General features: G+C 38.7%; 1 protein-coding gene across 1 annotated transcript in view; it reads left to right on the forward strand.

Moving 5' to 3' along the window:
- ANK2 (ankyrin 2) overlaps window positions 1–18860 on the forward strand; it is a 302460-nt gene that overhangs the window by 93125 nt on the left and 190475 nt on the right. Inside the window, exons 5-9 of the mRNA XM_082254226.1 lie at window positions 10615–10713; window positions 12128–12313; window positions 12912–12935; window positions 17553–17651; window positions 18048–18146. Of these exons, the coding sequence (XP_082110352.1) occupies window positions 10615–10713; window positions 12128–12313; window positions 12912–12935; window positions 17553–17651; window positions 18048–18146 (507 nt within the window). The remainder of the gene's footprint in view (window positions 1–10614; window positions 10714–12127; window positions 12314–12911; window positions 12936–17552; window positions 17652–18047; window positions 18147–18860) is intronic.

Raw genomic sequence — 18860 nt, forward strand, 5'->3', positions numbered from 1 at the left:
TTACTCCATGAGGGAAAATCTTGCATGGAGCTCCAGACCAAGGGCGATTGATGGTTATTTTGTATTTCTTCCATTTGCGAATAATTGCTCCAGCAGTTGTTTCCTTCTCACCAAACTTCTTGCTGGTGGTCTTATAGCCCATTTTAGCCTTGTGCAGGTCTACAATCTTGTCCCTGAAGTTCTTTGACAGATCTTTGGTCTTGCCCATGATGGTGAGAAAGAATGGAAGAAAGAGATTCTGTGGACAGGTGTCTTTTATACACATAACGAGTTAGGAGTTGAGAGCTGAATCCCTGTGCTGGGAGCATGAACACATATATGCAGCCTCACAGAAGAAGACCCACTTCAGTAAGGCCGCATATAGTATAAGTGTACACATATATTTATGTTAGGTTTAGTTTTCCTATATACTAGCCCTAAAGAATGGGGGGGCTGGGTTGGTGGTTCTCCAGAAAAGTATTGCCTTTTCTTGATACTTCGTATAAATAAATAAATATTTTGGATAATATAATAATTTTGAAGAATAACTTTTCAACCGGGCGTTCCCCAAAACTCACCCTACAGCCTAACACCTACTGCATGTCCTTTTTATGAGACTATTAGTACGGGAACAGCCCAAGACCAGAGCAAGATTTAATGTACACTGCTCATTCACTGTTTGCCAACCCCTTTGAAGGAGGACTCATTCTGAGTTAAAACAAAATTTTCTACTTCTACCAGTTTAGTGCTATCACACACACAAACCCGTTTAAAATAGTACAATACTGCCTTCTGCAGGCTACAATGAATTGCACATTCATAGGCTTAAAGATTTTTTTAGTAAATGAACTTCCAGCTTGATTGTGATCACTTTCTCATGGTGACCACATGATCAGGAACCACTGTGATCCATTTTCGATCATTAGCGGGAATTGGAGCTGCCAGTGACAGCAGTCCTGCATAGTTGCTAGCTGTCAAAGGCCAATGTAGATTTACATTTTCTTTAAATGGGGCATTGTGCAGGACAATGTTAATCTACTGATTGCATCAGTAAAAAAAAAAAACTGCATCGTAACTACTAAAAAAAAAAAAGTTATTGCTTTTATGATTGAGCAGAATCTGTGCTTAGTAGCCAATCAGCTTCTATCTGCAGCTTGTTTAGTTAGGCTTTAAAAATGAAAGCCAGAAGCTGACTAGGAGAAGCACTGCTACTCCAGATTCTGGCTCCTCCAGTCTTAGTAAATTCCCCTCCTAGTCTACAGAGCCAGGGGGTGCTGTTATATTTGCTGATCTCACCAGATTCTTTTCTCTGTGGTCTTTCTTTATACAGATAGAATTTTATGGTGTTTTAGTTGTGCACTATAAACTTTTATTAACCTGGGCAATTTACACTGAGAATATGATGAAAAAATAATCAGGACTTACCATTAGTGAGAACCACATGTCAGAATGACAGGAAAATTTACAGTAAAAAACCTTCATCTCGACCAAAGAAACTGTGATATAAGACAAACCCAGAATGGGAATCAATAATAACAGATGTTGCCTGTTCCTGCCCTTTGTGGCACCTGCCCTGCTAATTCCCTGCACAGATCCATGCCCTGGAATACTCCTACAGTGAACAGATTAACTCAAGTCCACACAGAGAATAAAGGTTTTTCTTCTTTACTGAAAAACAAAGACATCCAAATGGCCATAGTATGTATGGAAGCATCAACCTGAAAAAGGCTGCGATAGTCAGGAGTTCCCTCCAGTCCCTGCATTCTCCAGCTGAGGAAAACAACAGTCCAGACACCCATTAGGGAGAAGTCCATATGTTTCCTTCCCTAAGGGGAAAGCCATGTGAGATGTCCTGCTGACTTAATCTTTCCCTGTTCTTATGAAAGAGAATAGTGTCTCCTCTTAGTGAACCATCCAGCAACCAAACTCCAGGCTACCATGATGGCAACGTTTGGTGAGAGGCCCAGGGGTATTACCCAAAAGGATTACTCTGTATCCTAATACATTCTGCACTCCCCTACACTATTACATAACTAGCAATCGGAATACAGTCAATTGTAGTCAAGTCAAAATGTAAAATATAATTGGTTGCCATTGGATGTGCTCTTTGCACGGAAGATATGTGAACCATAAATACTGTATACCTGTAAATATATATACTTTAATTAAATCTATTAATTTAAACTGCCTAATTTTGTATAACAAACAACAATAATGGGATAGAAAGTGCTCCCCCAGACAAAGAAAACTAGGCTTGAAAACTTGGGGTAAAAAAATCTCAGTTTATTGAAGACATCATAACAGGAAATTCCAAGTGATGGATAATAAGCACTGGCCACCATGTAAAATAGCATAAATTAATGTGCAGTACCTTGGGTGGGAGCCAATACCAATCAGCTCTTCCCACCCAAGGTACTGCACATTCATTTATGCTATTTTACATGGTGGCCAGCGCTTATTATCCATCACTTGGAGTTTCCTGTTATGATGTCTTCAATAAACTGAGATTTTTTACCCCAATATTTCAAGCCAAGTTTTCTTTGTCTGGGGGAGCGCTTTCTATCCCATTTTTGTTGTTTGTGTTGCTTATCTTTTTGGGACTGAGTATGGGATAGCTGTACCCCTGACGAGATACATGGTCAATCTTCTTATTATTTTTTACCATTTTCACTGTTTTATTAATCAGTTTTTTGGGTCGCTAGACTTGTCAGCTCTCGGCGCCAGGTTTTTTCTGTGTGTTTTTTAATTTTGTATTACGTGTCTGTTTAGTTTTTGTGCAATTTTTAAGCATATCAGTTTTAAATGTGTTGTGATACTGAATGAAACATTTACAGTCCACCATGTTTGTGTGTGTATCAGTTGCTAGGTGCCCAGTTACTGGTAATTTCATCCCTGCATACCAAGACATATAGCTCTTGTCATTGTAAGTGATCACAGCTGCACACGCCGTACATGCCATGTGTGAGTAGGCTTACTCCCAGGGAACACTCAGCATGTGTTCGACAAATAGCTAAGGCATTTGATTGATGTATAAACTAAAGACGATCTGAAGTCTAAGCCACATATTCCTGCACTAGCCAAATGGATTTTGGTTGGTCATTTCCTGGGAAAAAAAAATAGATAAGTGTGTAGACAGAAGTGTGAGTTTTGCAATACAGTTCAATACAGACATTTGTACATCCACAATATTAAAACTCCACAGCTCTGTTCAGGAAGTCACTGCCCCCATAATCTTCCTGTATAAAGGTCTACACTGGTATATAAGGGCAGATTTACACTTGTTATATGGAATGATCCTACAATTAAAATACATTTAGCTTTCTGCTGCATTATTACCTTTGTTGTATTACTATCTTTACAGTTATTGTATAACAATCTTTCCTACCATTGCTTACAGTAGAACTTATCTTCTTTCAAAATGTGCACATACTGTATGTGTGAGCAGCACCTTGTGTATATTGCAGATATGCTTATGTATCCTCGTTCCTAGTTTCTGGCAGGTGCGACCCACATACTTAAGGTCACACGGGGCACTTACACATGTACAACGTAAACTACTTTTATATTATTAAAAGTGATATGATCTTTATTATGAAAAATGTGATAATTGGCCCTACACTGAAAATCTACATACTTACACATACATTTTAAGCTGATCTTTTGCAGACAATAATAGTCCACCAAGGGAAAAAAAAAGTTATATCATTCTATTACATTATATAATTATATGATATATTAATTTATAATTAATATATTAATAATAATTAATATAGTAATATATATAATGTGACGGAATCCGGACACCCCGAATGGGAAATCTCCACCAAGAACCTGCTTCCTAAGCTCTGGAACATGGGATCTGTGAATCTGGCTATAGTTACCCCAAGAACTTGACAGTACAAGTTTTGGAGTGAAACCAGAATCAAACTGTTTATTGAAACACAAAGCAGAAGGAGATATACACTCTGACAACCCCTCCCCCTTAGCCAATCCACACAAACATACACATCCCATAATAAGCTTACTCAAGGCAGACATGAACAATAGAACAATGGAATGCAGGTATTCAACAATAACAAACCCCCACCCCACTAGCAAGGGTCTATGAAAACACTTTATGCAATATCCTAGCAATCTGCAATATATCTTTATATATTTCCTGAGGGACACTGTTCAAAAATATTACAGTCCCAAGTAAAAGAGCCCCTCACTCCCCCAACACAAACCATACATATAGAATCCAGGATAACCGGGGTAACACGAAAGGCTGAGTCCAGTGTGGTTGTACAGTGAGTCTGATTAGTGCAGACCCGACTGGGGTTCTTGGTCACCCTGTGCCCCTAATAGACACAGGGTGACTTACACATAAGAGGGGCTGGGGAAGCTGGACAAGTAGTCTCCCAAGATCCCTAAAGCAATCTGAGTTCCACAAGCCCCCCAGCCAAAGTGACTCATGTCACATATAATTATATATTATATTATTCTGTTTCCTAAGACCTTAAAATGGAATTCCACCCAAAAGTGGAACTTCTGCTTTAAGGACTCCTGACCCCCTGACATGCCACATTTGGCATGTCAATTTTTTTGGGGGGTGAGCGGGTACCTAGTTTTGACAGGTACCCAGCTCCCACTTCCGCTCGGGTCGCCTAGGCGGCTCGAGAGGAGGTTCTCCTCTTCCCCTCCCTCCCTGCAATCTTCTGGGCACATCACAGGTCCCAAAAGATTGCCCGGCCATTGAGGAAGTGCAGCGCGACTCACGTATGTGCAGTGCGCTCCCGGCTGTGAAGCCACAAGCTGTTACACCTGGGTGCCCACACTAGTGATGCCAGCGCTGGTGGAAAAGCGGGTGGGAGAACAGATGCTTCGGGAGGCCACATCGCTGGATTGTGGGACAGGTGAATGTGTTTATTAAAAGTGAGCTGCTACACTTTTTGTAGCTGCTGACTTTTAATAAACACAGAAACGGCTGCAACTCCGCTTTAAATGTATTTATTTATACGTACAGATTTCTACTTTATCTGGAAATGTCATATGTATTTTCTGCCAAAAAGCAGATCATGCAGTAAGAGATACAATTAATTATTTATTTATTTAAAACTGCAATATATACAGTATCTCACAAAAGTGAATACACCCCTCACATTTTTGTAAATATTCTATTATATCTTGTCTCCAGACCTAAACCCTATTGAGCATCTGTGGAACATTCTCAAATGGAAGGTGGAGGAGCGCAAGGTCTCTAACATCCACCAGCTCAGTAATGTCATCATGGAGGAGTGGAAAAGGACTCCAGTGGCAACCCGTGAAGCTCTGGTGAACTCCATGCCCAAGAGGGTTAAGGCAGTGCTGGAAATAATGGTGGCCACACAACATATTGACACTTTGAGCCCAATGTCGACATTTTCGGGATGTACTCACTTTTGTTGCCAGCGGTTTAGACATTAATGGCTGTGTATAAAACAAAAGCTATCAGCGCAAACCATTCAGTGATTAAAATATATCAAACAGAAAATTGCAGTGCCAAATGATATAGAATCATATAGTGCAAAAATATATGTGCATAAATAGTGATATATAGACCGGCAGCATACACTAAATCTTGTCCACACCTCACAATCAAAATGATCAATATAAAGAAAGTGATGCGCCAGATAAATGTGTTAAAAATCAAAATATATCCGTGCATATGCAATCAAGAAAAAACGTCCATCAAACAGTCCATATAATAAATCGTGCTCCGTGTCCAAAGTGTTAACAGAGAACCAATAATCCCATAGGGTATAACAGACACCTCTATGTGCAAATCCCTTCACCAGGTGAATTGGCCTCTCACCTCAGCACAGGACCCAAACGGGTCAGCATCAGCTTAAATCCAGATATGCGGGATCTAGAGATCTCTTTCCAGCCTCTCACCTCCAGATTGAGGACAATAGTATGGGGATAAAGAACAAAATCGAGTGCTCTCTGCTTGCAATATAATGAGTTTTATTAATGCAGCCAAAAGGTACTCACATTTTACAGGCACTCAGCCGTGCCTGCTTGTATGGCAGTAAGTCAGATAGCGATACCCAGAAGAAGGTCAGCATCAGGCGCGCAGGCTCCACCCCCTATACGCGTTATGTCAGAGCGTTGAATCTCACATTGACTTCTTCGACCTCTACAGAAACTGTTGATAGAAGGAAAGATGGACTTATGCTTTCATGTTGTTTACGCCAAATTCTGACCATAAATATTGCCGCTGAAATCTAGACTCATCAGACCCTGCAATGTTACAATTTTGGTGAGCCTGTGCGAATTGTAGCCTCAGTTTCCTGTTTTTAGCTGAGAGGAGAGGCACCCGGTGTGGTCTTCTGCTGCTGTAGCCAATCTATTTCAAGGTTTTATGTGTTCAGAGACGGTATTCTGCATAGTTTGGTTGTAACGAGTTACTGTTACTATCATCTTGAACCGGTCTGCCCATTCTCCTCTGACCTCTGACATCAACAAGGCATTTTCATCCACACAAACGCTGCTCACTGGATATTTCCTCTTTTTCGGACCATTCTCTGTAAACCCTAGAGATGGTTGTGCATGAAAATCCCAGTAGATCAGCAGTTTTTAAAATATTCAGACCAGCCCATCTGGCACCAACAACCATGCCACAGTTCAAAGTCCCTTAAATCCTGATTCTAATGCTCGGTTTAAAATTCAACAAGTTGTCTTCATCACTTTGCTGCCATGTGGCTGGTTAGCAATTTGTGTTACCAAGCAATTGAACAGGTGTACGAAATAAAGTGGCCGGTGACTGTGTATATATATCTATATATCTATCTAGATGTGTTGTGTTCACGGTATGAGAAAGGAAGTCTCGGCTCGAACCCGGAACAAAGTGTGGTATGCTGTATGGAGCCTCAGCTACTTACAGTTTATACTACACATCCAGCGGCCTCACATGTTGTTATTGAGGGACATAGTTTGTTTGGGCCAGCTTGGCCCAAAGGAACTATGTAAAGTATATCAAAACCTGGAGTTTAGCTTTAAGTGCTTGAAAGATTCAGTATCAAATTTCCTAGCTTTAACAACTCTGTTACTTAAAAATCATTTTAGCTGGTGTATTAGTAGAACTCCCTAGAGGCATCCCTGGAGTTTAATTTTATTAGATTATAGCATAGATAGAAATACTGTATACAGTTCATTCCCTTTACAAATAAATGGTATGCATAAGAGAATTTGATCCTGGAGGCAATGAGTAAAATATTTTGGGAGCTTGCATTGTAGTTAACACTTCTGTCTTGCAGCTTTTAGACTTTAGTGTTGTCTTGTTTTACTGCCCGTCTGTATCTTATTTCAGTGTTTGAAAGGCAGGTGCATGTTTGAAACACCATAGTTGGCTCCTCTTCAGTACAAATGTTTGAGACTTTGCTCTGAGGCAGGTGCTGATGTTCAGATCATACTGTATTTGAAAGGATATCTGGCACCAGTACTGTATGGCCTCATTCACACTGGGCTGTTACATTTCTCCGCTGAACGCCTCTTACTCCTGGCAGGAAAAAGCAGCTTAAAAAATGCTCCTAAGGTTGCATATTGTACAAGCGTTTAGATGCATTTAGGTGCATCAAGCATTTGAGTGTTTATAGATTCCATTGGCTATAAATTAAATTTATTCTGACCATAGGGATGAATGAACGCTAAAGCGCTAAACATGTCAAGCCTTTCTTTTTGCCCAAAAGCACCTCTCCTGAACTTGTTGGTGATGGGTATTTTTCAGCCCGTAAACTCTCCTCTAACTAGTCAAACTAGAGATTGACCGATTATCGCCAAAGCCGATATATCGAGGGCCGATATGCACTTTCCCCAATATATCGGAATCAGCCTTTTGATTTACAGATATTGCCGATATTTCGGGAAAGTGCATGTACTGGGGTGATGCCTGCAGCTAGAGGCATCACCCCGGTACCGGTGCATAGCAGACAGTCGGCTGTCTTGTAATGACAACCGATGCGGCTGAGAAGCCGCTCAGCTGTCCTTCCGCGGCTCGCCCGGGTCTCCTGTCCCACTGGAAGACCCAGGCATCCTACCTTCACCGCCGCCGTCTGACCAGGTCTCCATTTCTTTGAATTCGGCACGCTGAGTACCCGGAAGTGATGTCATGACATGACATCACTTCTGGGTACTGGCGGCACCGAATTCAAAAACTTACAGCATTCAAAACAGCCAAACTTGGTGTTTTGAATGCTTTTAAGTGTAGAGGAGGGGTTTGGGGTCTTGTAGACCCCCAGATCCCTCCACCACAGTACCTGTAGACATTAAAAAAAAAAAAACTATTTTAATTCGAAAATATAAGCCAATATCGGCCGATACTGATGACCAAAAAATCAGTATCAGCGGTAAAAAAACGATATCGGTCGATCACTACTGCAAACGCCTATCTGTGCATGGACACATAGGCTAGCTTGGAAGTACATTTACAGGCAGAAAAAAAAATGCTAAACTCCTGTAAAAGCGTAATTTTTAAGCCCGGTGTGCATGAGCCCTACGAGCTCTGGACATGGTAATAACACGAGAGCTTACTGCATCTATTTATGTTTAGCAAAAATATTAATCATTCATACAAGATTAAAAGTGTGCCTAATGGGAATATAATATTTATATGTAAATGTAAATTGTGATGTTCTGAGGGACACAAGCCTGGGTACAAATAAATAAAGCCCTGTTTTTCATTTAACAGCAGAAAATATATTTTGAACATAAAAAAAAACATTTCTTCATCACAATAAATGACCAACTTCTTTTCAGCATGGTCCAACAAAATCAGGCCACACCAGCCAGGCCAAGTGCACAAAGCACAAACAACTCTCAGGCAGCCCAATATTATCTAAGAAACCAGAGTCCATACATAGCTCTCACTACAGTGTTTAGAGCATGGGTGTCCAACCTTTTCGCTTCTCCCGGGCCGCATATAAAATATATACTATAGTTAAGGTATATAAGTAATAAAATGTCGATGCACCCTTCCCACGCCGCCACGCCCCCCCGCACTAATTTAGCACAACTAGAGGATGATCAAATGAAATGGAATCAGTATACAGAGGTTTACTTCTTCTGAAAGATAATAAACCACCATGACCACTTCAGTGATTTGAAGTGGTCATGGTCATAGGAGTCAGAAACACTGCACATTCTCGCCCCCCCCCCCCTTCGAGGCAGCCTCTGCCTACCGTTAGTTGGTAGCTGCTGTGGCCGTGCCCCCGACCCGACTTCCTTCCTCCCCAGCAAAAAAAAAAGTTGTCAGGGGGCAGTGGGCCGCATTGCCTGCGGTTCTGGGCCACATGCGGCCCCCGGGCCGCAGGTTGGACATGCCTGGTTTAGAGCATTGCACACCACTCTCAATATTGGTACATACAGACCTGGTATCCTGCCTGAGGTTGTCAGCTTCAATTGTTCCCCTGAAGCACTGATTCTACAGTAGTCATATGGCATGCTAGTTTCACTGGTATTTTTGGGGGGCTGCATATGGCCCTCTTACACTTTTTTGTAGCCCTGATCAGAGTAAGGGCCTGTGTTGACAGGCTTTGAAATTGTTTTGATGGGAAAAAGCCACATTTTTTCGGATGCATTCTGTTTGCATTTGAGACCAGTTTGAAACTCTTCTAAGTTTATTAACATTTCTATGACAGGTGCTTTTGACCTTTTATTGATGATCTGTCTCGACCTTTTAAGCTGCATCAACTTGTTTTAGCTGCTTTTGCATTCCTATCAAATTCTTTAGTGAGATAAGCAGTTCTAATTCAACAGCCCATTAATGTAGAACCTTTAAAGTCTAAGTCTAATAATCAGCACAAGGGTCATTACTTAATATTTTTGCAACATGTCCCTTGTGATGCTGGATCCTGGGTTCCTAGAGATCTTCATACTCCAACACCCTCATTATCACCTCCCCCCATCCCTACCACCATAATCTTCCAGTGTGGCAGGAGTTAATAGAACTTAGGGAGCTGTGACAAGCACTCATCAAGAGTGTCCAACTATGCCTGCCTTTCCACCCATCTTCTTCATTCATAGAAGCCATACTACAGCTTCTGAATCGCAATCTATGAATGGAGGAGGCGGACCCTTCAGTCATCCACCTGACCTTCAAAGATCAGGTTTCATTCATAGAAAATGTAGTACACTTAAAGCCTGTGGAACATTTAAAGTCTAACTTTGTTAAAAAAAAACAGAAATCAGCACAAGGGGCATTATTTACTATGAATCCATTGTGTTCCTTGTGCTCCTGGCTCCTGGATTCCTTGCAATTTTTCATACTTCAACACCCTCCTATCCTTGCCTTGCTTTGCCCTTGGTGCAGTGGGAGTAATCCACCTGTCCTCCATAGATCCGGTTTTATTCATAGAAGCTGTAGTGCATAAGCTGGGCAAAAAGGGTGGGCATAGTTGGGTACTCTTGATGAGAAGATTATGATGGCACTCTATCTTTTGAGTTATTTAACTACTTGGAAAATTTGCTATCTTTTATAATGAACATTTTCCAATTAAATATTTATTCTGTAGACAATGATTGAAGTGCAACTTTTTCATATAGAAAGTTTTATCTGGATTCCTAGGGGAAGCTTCGATCACTATTAAATGAACATGTTCTCTTTGCTTTTGCTTTCAGAATGGATTCACTCCTCTCTACATGGCTGCCCAGGAGAATCACATTGAAGTTGTAAAATATTTGCTGGAAAATGGGGCCAATCAGAGCACTGCAACAGAGGTAACTGGGATAATGACTTTTGGGTGACAGACAGTCAGTTGTGTAGGACTTTCTATTCTGATATTTGATGGTTCTTTAATTAAAAGAAAATGCTCTGCCTAGATACAATGCGGTATGTCAAAATGATTTCTATATGTCTTCAATTACCAGGTCTTCCTCATATCCTTAACAAGTATGAATATCTTTTCTACCTATTCTTTCTGTGTTCTCGTTTTCTTGTCTCTTTGGATCCTATTAGAACATGCTCTATAATATCTTGACTCTTCAGATGCTTTCTGTTCTGCTATAAAATTTTCCAGTACAATAATGGAAGCACTTTGCGGGTTTCAATAATAGATCACAAGTCAAATCTAAGGCACAGTGATGGTTTTCAGATGAATGTAAAATTGGTCATCTGAACACTAAAGCAGCAACAGAAGCTGGAGCATATACGTTTTTTCCATTCTCTTGTTTTTATACAAAGTCATAGGTCAAACATTTGAGGACCATTATTGTCCTACAATCCTGGAAGCCTGTGACTGCTATCCAGCAGTTGTACTTGGGAAGTATTCTGTGATGACTTAACATTTTGGTACTTAGTCTTGAGAAGATGCTTCCAGGTGGCCTTTTGAATAATAGCATGCTCAAAAATGGTTAATTTTCTAGCAGGCAAAGTAAAAAATGTCTTCAGTAATAAAAAAAAAAAAATAGAAAAAAAACAGCAATTAGTGGTTTAAGTCTCACAGTTCTCACATGCAGATCAATAGCCATCACTAATTAGAAATAACTCAAAATAAAATGTAAACTTTAATTTAAATGACCATTTAACAAGAAGTGGACAATACAGTTCCAATAACCGATAGCCATCCCCTCATCGAAATAAGTTATGGGGCAGTTTCAATTGGGGACTCCACTGGATAATATCTTACTGCAGGGGATAATGTAAAATAAACCTTGTCAAGGTCAAAGTCTGTTGTGTTTGATTAAAACTTGGTCAACAATAGACTGTTTTACCCAGGCAAATTCTCAGGAGCTCATGATGCATGGGAGATTTTTGGGTGATGGTACTGATACATAAAGCATGACTACCAGCTAGGTTTCTAAAGCTCAAATAGAGGCTCAGTAACTGCTTTATCAATAATACTGAACAGTGTTGCAATAGGCAGTCAAAACCGATGAAGGTTCATAGTACTGATGGGCGACAAAGACAAGTTCTTTGTTTCCAAATATTAACTACCCTTTGTGACCAACATAAATGCCATTACTTAGGCCCCCCAAATATCATCGGAGCTAAAATCCGTGGACCTTTTAATACAGGAAACACCCAAGTCATCTATAAGGTATAACACCATGTACATGTAAATGTGCTGGAAACTTCTGCAAAATTTTAGCAAGACAGCAGTACATAAGACTCCTTACCTTTTTGTATTATCAGGATGGCTTTACTCCACTGGCAGTGGCACTGCAGCAAGGACATAACATGGTGGTAGCAATCCTCCTGGAGAATGACACTAAAGGGAAAGTTAGACTGCCTGCTCTCCACATTGCTGCCAGGAAGGATGACACAAAATCTGCCGCTCTCTTACTTCAGAATGACCACAATGCTGATGTTCAGTCTAAGGTAACCAACACTTTTCTATCAGCAAAGCAACAAATACTTTGTGAATATTTATTAACGGTTAAAGTAGAAAACAGACTTTCCTAAGCTTTGTGAGAGAATATTAGGGTTTAGGATAATCTCATCTTTGTGCTTTTTGTGTTTAGAAATGTATAATATAAATGTTACCAATAGTTCCGGTTCTCAGATAATAAGCCATACAAGAGCAACATTGATAAAATAGGCTTCTTCACCTCCAGTAGGCTTTTCGCCTATGGAAAGTAGATCATTAAACAGATGTTCAGAAAAACAGGGAAAACAGCTGAAAGTTTATATGCAAGAAAACAATGATAAAGGTCAATAAAGATTAAACTTGACATGACTTTTACTAAATTATTCAGTCCTTTCTCTATAGGAACAATAAGGCAGCTGTGAGGATAGGGTTAATGTGAGGTTTGACAGAATGATGATGCATAAAAAAGTGTGTCTAGTAGCATAGTGGATAGGAACATTTCCAACGTCATCAACACTGTCTGGAGTCATTAGCAGCACTGATAATATTATAAAACATTAATACAAGTGGCACTAATCTTTGCTCTTTTTCCAAATCATGCTACTTCAGATGATGGTGAATAGGACGACAGAGGTATATACACTAACTGTTCCTTCTCATTGCCATGTTGCATGCATCCATCCAGCAACCATTGCTTACAATTATTTTGTGTTTGAGTATTATATTTTCATGTATGTTTTCTCTGCAAAGTGCTGTTAAAAAATATACTTCCTGCAGAGGTGAGGTTTTCTGTGTAATGAGCTTTGATGATGACAGAGTCAGTTATTCCTGAATGTATGTTCAGTGTGACAGAAGGATGGTGGGAGAATTGAGGGAGGAGAGAGTGGGTGACACAGGAAACAAGCATGACAGAGAAGAACTGAAAATTATATTAAAGACCTGAACCAAGGACAAAGTGGGACACTTTGGGTAACCGTAGTACTAACTACAACTAAATCCTAATCAGGTTTGGAATGAGCCATGAAGCACATTGGGTAATCAAATGACGGCTGCCAAACATTTGACCCTAATGTAATGGATTTACTAGGAATTTTGGTATTCCACATACAGCATATTTATTAATTGGTACATTTAAGTATGGAATATACTGTACCTTGCTTCAAATGCAGAAAGCCATTGGTCTCCCCTATACTATAGTAATGGATCCAAGATAACAGTATTTTTATTGTGATTTCTTAATATTTGCTCATTTGGATAATTTTGCATTTGCTACCAATTCAAGATGTTTGTGTTGGCTGTCACATCACATTTGGGTATGCAGGGCCCACCAATAAGTCCAAATTCAAAGGCCTTACAAAGGTTCCCAAATAACGTGTTGTGCAAAGTAGAGATTTTATACCATACGTTTTCAAAAACATATTGATAATCAGTTGAGTAAATTTGTTTTAAGCTAGGTTCACCCCTGTCCATTTTCATATTCATGCCTTTTTTATTGTGTTTTTGGGGTACATTGGGGTGCGTTTATCACCTGCATTGTCACGCTTTTTCAGCATGTTTTAATGCATTACCTTTGATTTCTACAAGCTTAAAAATGCAAGAAGCTTAAACAAAAATTTGATCTGAGCTATTTTCAAAAATGCACTATATTGCATCTGTTACAGTATAAGATAAAATCTGCATAGTCAAATATTAATATGTACTGTGTGTATCCCAGTGTTTAAAAACAAGTTACCCATTGAACACTGTTAGAGTGATTTCCCCACACTCCCTAATTAATACCAATAAAATAATAAAGTGCAGCACAACTACATATCAGAAATAAACAAAATTCAAAAATTGAGAGTATATACGCAATATGCAATAGAAAAGTCTAATGTCCTAAGAAATAGGTGCAATCACCAACATGCCAAAAAAATTATGTGTCCTTAATCTTCACAGCAAAAAAATCTCTGTTACACCTGTGCATTCCACCTTGTGTGAATACAGTCTTTTCACCTCCTCTGTAGACCTCTTTTCATCCATTGAGGTAAAAAAGCACCTAAATCTACCCACATCAGAGACTAGTATGAGAATGTAGACTCCAAGTCCTGGTATCTCTCTAATTCATAAACAGCTCACAAACATATCTTGTTCTTGTGTATAAAGAGAAGAGGGGAAACTAATAGTGCTCACTGTATTTAAAACAACTTCATATAACAAAACATTAAAACTACACTTAAAAAAGGAAAAGCACCACATTTGCTAATACCAGCATTTGCACATTAAACAATGTTGTACCAATCTCACCACCCAGCAGTTCCAATATGGCTGCATAGTGACATCATCGGCCAGGCTCCATCTTATGTCCGAGGGCCAGACTTTATCAATAGAAGTGCACGTGTGTTACAGAGCTTTCTTTGGTGTAAAGATTAGGAACATATAATTTTTTTGTCATGTTGGTGATTGTAGATATTTCTTAGGACAGTGGACTTTTCTATGAATAGGTGCTTTCAATTTTTTTTATTTTGTTTATTTGTGATATGTAGTTGTACTGCACTTTATTATTTTATTAATATCTATTCTGTTCACAGGTGCCAACAGGCTCTATCAATAATATTGCCATTTTATACATATGTGTTTTAGCACGTTCCAACATACAAATGTGTGAACAAGGCCTTAAGAAGATATGTATTTTAAAGGTTTTACTTTTGTTAAATAAGTTGAAGTTAGGACCAGGGCCAACATGTAGATGCTGTAATAAATTTAACAATGCCCTTCCACACCAGAAACACATACCTGCAACCCAGGGTTATGATATCCCCCCGCCCCACCACTTAGACATAACCTTGTTCCCTATTGTCATTTCACTGAGTGGGACATTTGAAATCTGGAGTGTGTCTAAACATGTCTTACCAAACCCAGCAAAAGGTGCCAAGTGCTTGAATGGTAGAAGACTATAGTATTAGTGTTATTAGTGATGAAAGAGCAGGAAGGCAAGGTTAACGTTTTATTATTCATATGTATGAACATGTATGAATATGTATAAATAAGAAAAACATAGCTGATTAAATACTCATTGATGTTCTTTGGACAATTCCTTTAACCAGTGTATAAAGAAACATTTTTATTGTCATATGCTGTATCTTTGCATGCTGTTCACATTGGCAAAGAAGATAAAAGGTTATATATACAGTACCGCATACTGTGCTTCATTGAGTGCAGTGAATACAAAATATATACCTTATGAGTTGTCATCTTATTTGACCAACCTTTGCAAAGAGTATATAAATCAGTATAGACAGCTGACGTATGTTAGTGTATAAATTGAAATAGTTAAAAGCGAGGCAGCAAAGCTCTGTGCTGCATTGCAGGGAAGTGAACAGAAGTTCTACACGCCCAGTCAATTCCAGCATTAGCCTACGCTTTCAGGCAGCAAAACTGCACATTCAAACAATTGCAGTGCTGACAACAGCAGACAAAACTAAGGCTAAGGCTGATTTACCAATTTGTATACAGTTTAAAAGGCTGGATACCTAGAAACTGAGTATATTCTACAGTATTAAATATCACTTGTGTTCAGTTTCTACCTATTCCTTCACCCTATGGACACAACATCTTCCAATATTATTAAGAAAAATGAACACATTTATGCCAAAAACATTTCAGACATTAAACCCATTTTAGGCTTGCTTATGCTGGTATTTAAAATAATCTTAGATGACCAAATAGAGAAAATAAAGACAACCATCCTCATGTGTTCATTAACACAATAACTACATCTAACACAATGACATAAAAATATAATGGCAAGGCTAATCAGTACCGAACACACAAAGATTTACTTGGAAATCTGTGTGGTATAGCGAACAGCCTTTACAAGTTGTACCATATGTACAGTAGTTTTAAGAGCAGCATGGCTTTTGGGAATTCTGAAGACCTTCCTAAAATATCTTGACCAAGGTGCAGTGCACACACGATCTCCTATATCATTATAGTACAGAACCTACCAATCGGCAATATTTTCAATCAACAATGAGAAAAGAAACTTTTTTTCTAATATGTCATAGACGAGATAGTTGTCATTTAAGAATGGTCCACACTGACCAGTTGCAGCAGGGCCAGGTGCCTCTTTGGCTAGTCACCTCCAACAGAACTTGTTCATAACATAGATCAGGATTCAAACCAGGTTTTGCTGTTTAGCTTAAGACTTTAATGAACATCTCCCCCTAAAAATGTGGAATTCATGGTAGAGACGCTGTTCACGCCATATGTCACATTATCATTAACACTTGACGTGCAGTGACAAATACATCTGAAGATTACCATGCTTTCCTGATTTACTTTGTGGATTTTTAATAAAGTTAGGGACCTTACAAATGGTAGATAATTACACACTCTTTATTAGTGCATAGAAACAAGGATCTTACTACCTAGCCAAGCCATGCACTGGTTTCATCATTTCTGTTTGGGCAATAGGAAGGCATACTGCAGGCTTATCTGGGGAAAATGATTTTAATTTGTCCTAGGACATTTAAACTGCATTTGGTTTCTGCAAAAACAGTAACATTAATGCAGACGTTTTTTTGTCATTATCATACTGTGTCTGCTCATATTTCCTTTACTGTCTTGATCTAACTTTTGAATTTGAATGTTATTGTGGGAAGCAGTATGGATGTTAACACCATATATTGAAATATGTGTTTCTTAGTGTTTCCAGCTTTTTAACAGGTTATGATTTTATTACTTAGTATTTAGTTATTTATTTTAGTATGTCGGTTATGTAGGGTTAACTGGTCCCCTATGTTGAGATTATTTGTCCTATGTTTTATCATACGCATAAAATACATAGAATATATATTATTCAATATTCATTGTATACAGCTTAGAGGTAGATAATTAGTAAAGCTCTACAAAACATCCATATAACTAAACTGATTGGTGGACTCTGCTTACCCCTTTGTGTCAATTCAGATTTTATATTTAGCCTCATCTTTTGTTGGATTGAATCCCAAGGCTAAAGCTTCTTAATATGCATACTACTAGCCATTATTTTTCTGCTTAAACATCCTTCGTTTATCCTTTACATGGAAAAATTGTTTGCACTTGGTCTACATAACTCCTGCTAAGATTAATTTGGCTGGTTACTGCCTAACATTTCTATTATCTTACTGTCTGTTAAAATTTTAGTAGACCCCTCATTTCTTCCTCATATAGCATGAAATTATGTCTGAGTTTCACTGCTTCAATGTTTTATTGTCTTTCATTTTGCAGAGTGGCTTCACACCGCTACATATTTCTGCACACTATGGAAACGTCAATGTTGCTACACTCTTGCTCAACAGAGGTGCTGCTGTGGACTTCACAGCCAGAGTAAGAAAAGTTATTACAATTCTTGGCTTTCTGATGGTTCATCTTTTTAGGCCAAATTGTTTTTCTGTATTTATTTGTTACTCAGTTAATCTTTTTCAGCATCAAACCTTACCATGAAATTGGATATAATAGGAGATATTTAAATATAGCCAATAATTGCATGTGAAATATCAATATAATGTAAAGATGTAATAATCATCTGCAATACAGGCAAGTAGGTGCCTTTGTCAGATAACATTTATATATGTTTTCAGTCACTTTGAATTGATGTTTATTGGCAGCTTGCTTTGCTAGCAAACATGATTTATGTTTAAGGTAGGAAAAAATATTAAAAGGTGTAAAATCTGATTTAGACCTAGGTGTGATAAAACTATTTTCTTTTCTCTGGATGCACAGAATGGGATTACTCCTTTGCATGTGGCTTCTAAAAGAGGAAATACAAACATGGTGAAGTTATTGCTAGACCGCGGAGGACAGATTGATGCCAAAACCAGGGTAAGATATTTCTTATTGTATTATATTACGCTGTATATATATATATATATATATATATATATATATATATATATATATATATATATATGTAGTATACAGTATCTCACAAAAGTGAGTACACCCCTCACATTTTTGTAAATATTTTACTATATGTTTTTATGTGACAACACTGAGGAAATGACACTCTGCTACAATGTAAAATAGCGAGTGTACAGCTTGCATAACAGTGTAAATTCGCTGTCCCCTCAAAATAACTCAACACACAGCCATTAATGTCTAAACCGCTGGCAAACAAAAGTTAGTACACCCTAAGTGAAAATGTCCAAATTGGGCCCAATTAGCAATTTTAACCTCCCCGGTGTCAGGCGACTCATTAGTGTTACAAGGTCTCAGGGGTGAATGGTGAGCAGGTGTGTTAAATTTGGTGTTATCGCTCTTAGGTCCCATTCACACTTGTGCAACTTCAAAGTCGCACGATTTTACTGTGATTTTGACGCGACTTTGTTGCGAGTTTGAGTGGGCTTATAATGTCTTTTCCTCAAAACGCATCAAAATCATGCCAAAAGTAGTGCAGGGACTACTTTGAAGTTGGTGCAACTTCAAGTCGCACAGATATGAATGGGGCTCATTGGAAATAATGGAGAACAACTTGTCATGCGATTTTGCAGTCCCAAATCGCATGACAAGTCGCACAAGTGTAAAGGGGCCTTACTC

This window comes from Pelophylax lessonae, assembly GCF_965119305.1.
Source record: "Pelophylax lessonae genome assembly, chromosome: 1".
In the NCBI taxonomy this organism is placed as follows: domain Eukaryota; kingdom Metazoa; phylum Chordata; class Amphibia; order Anura; family Ranidae; genus Pelophylax; species Pelophylax lessonae.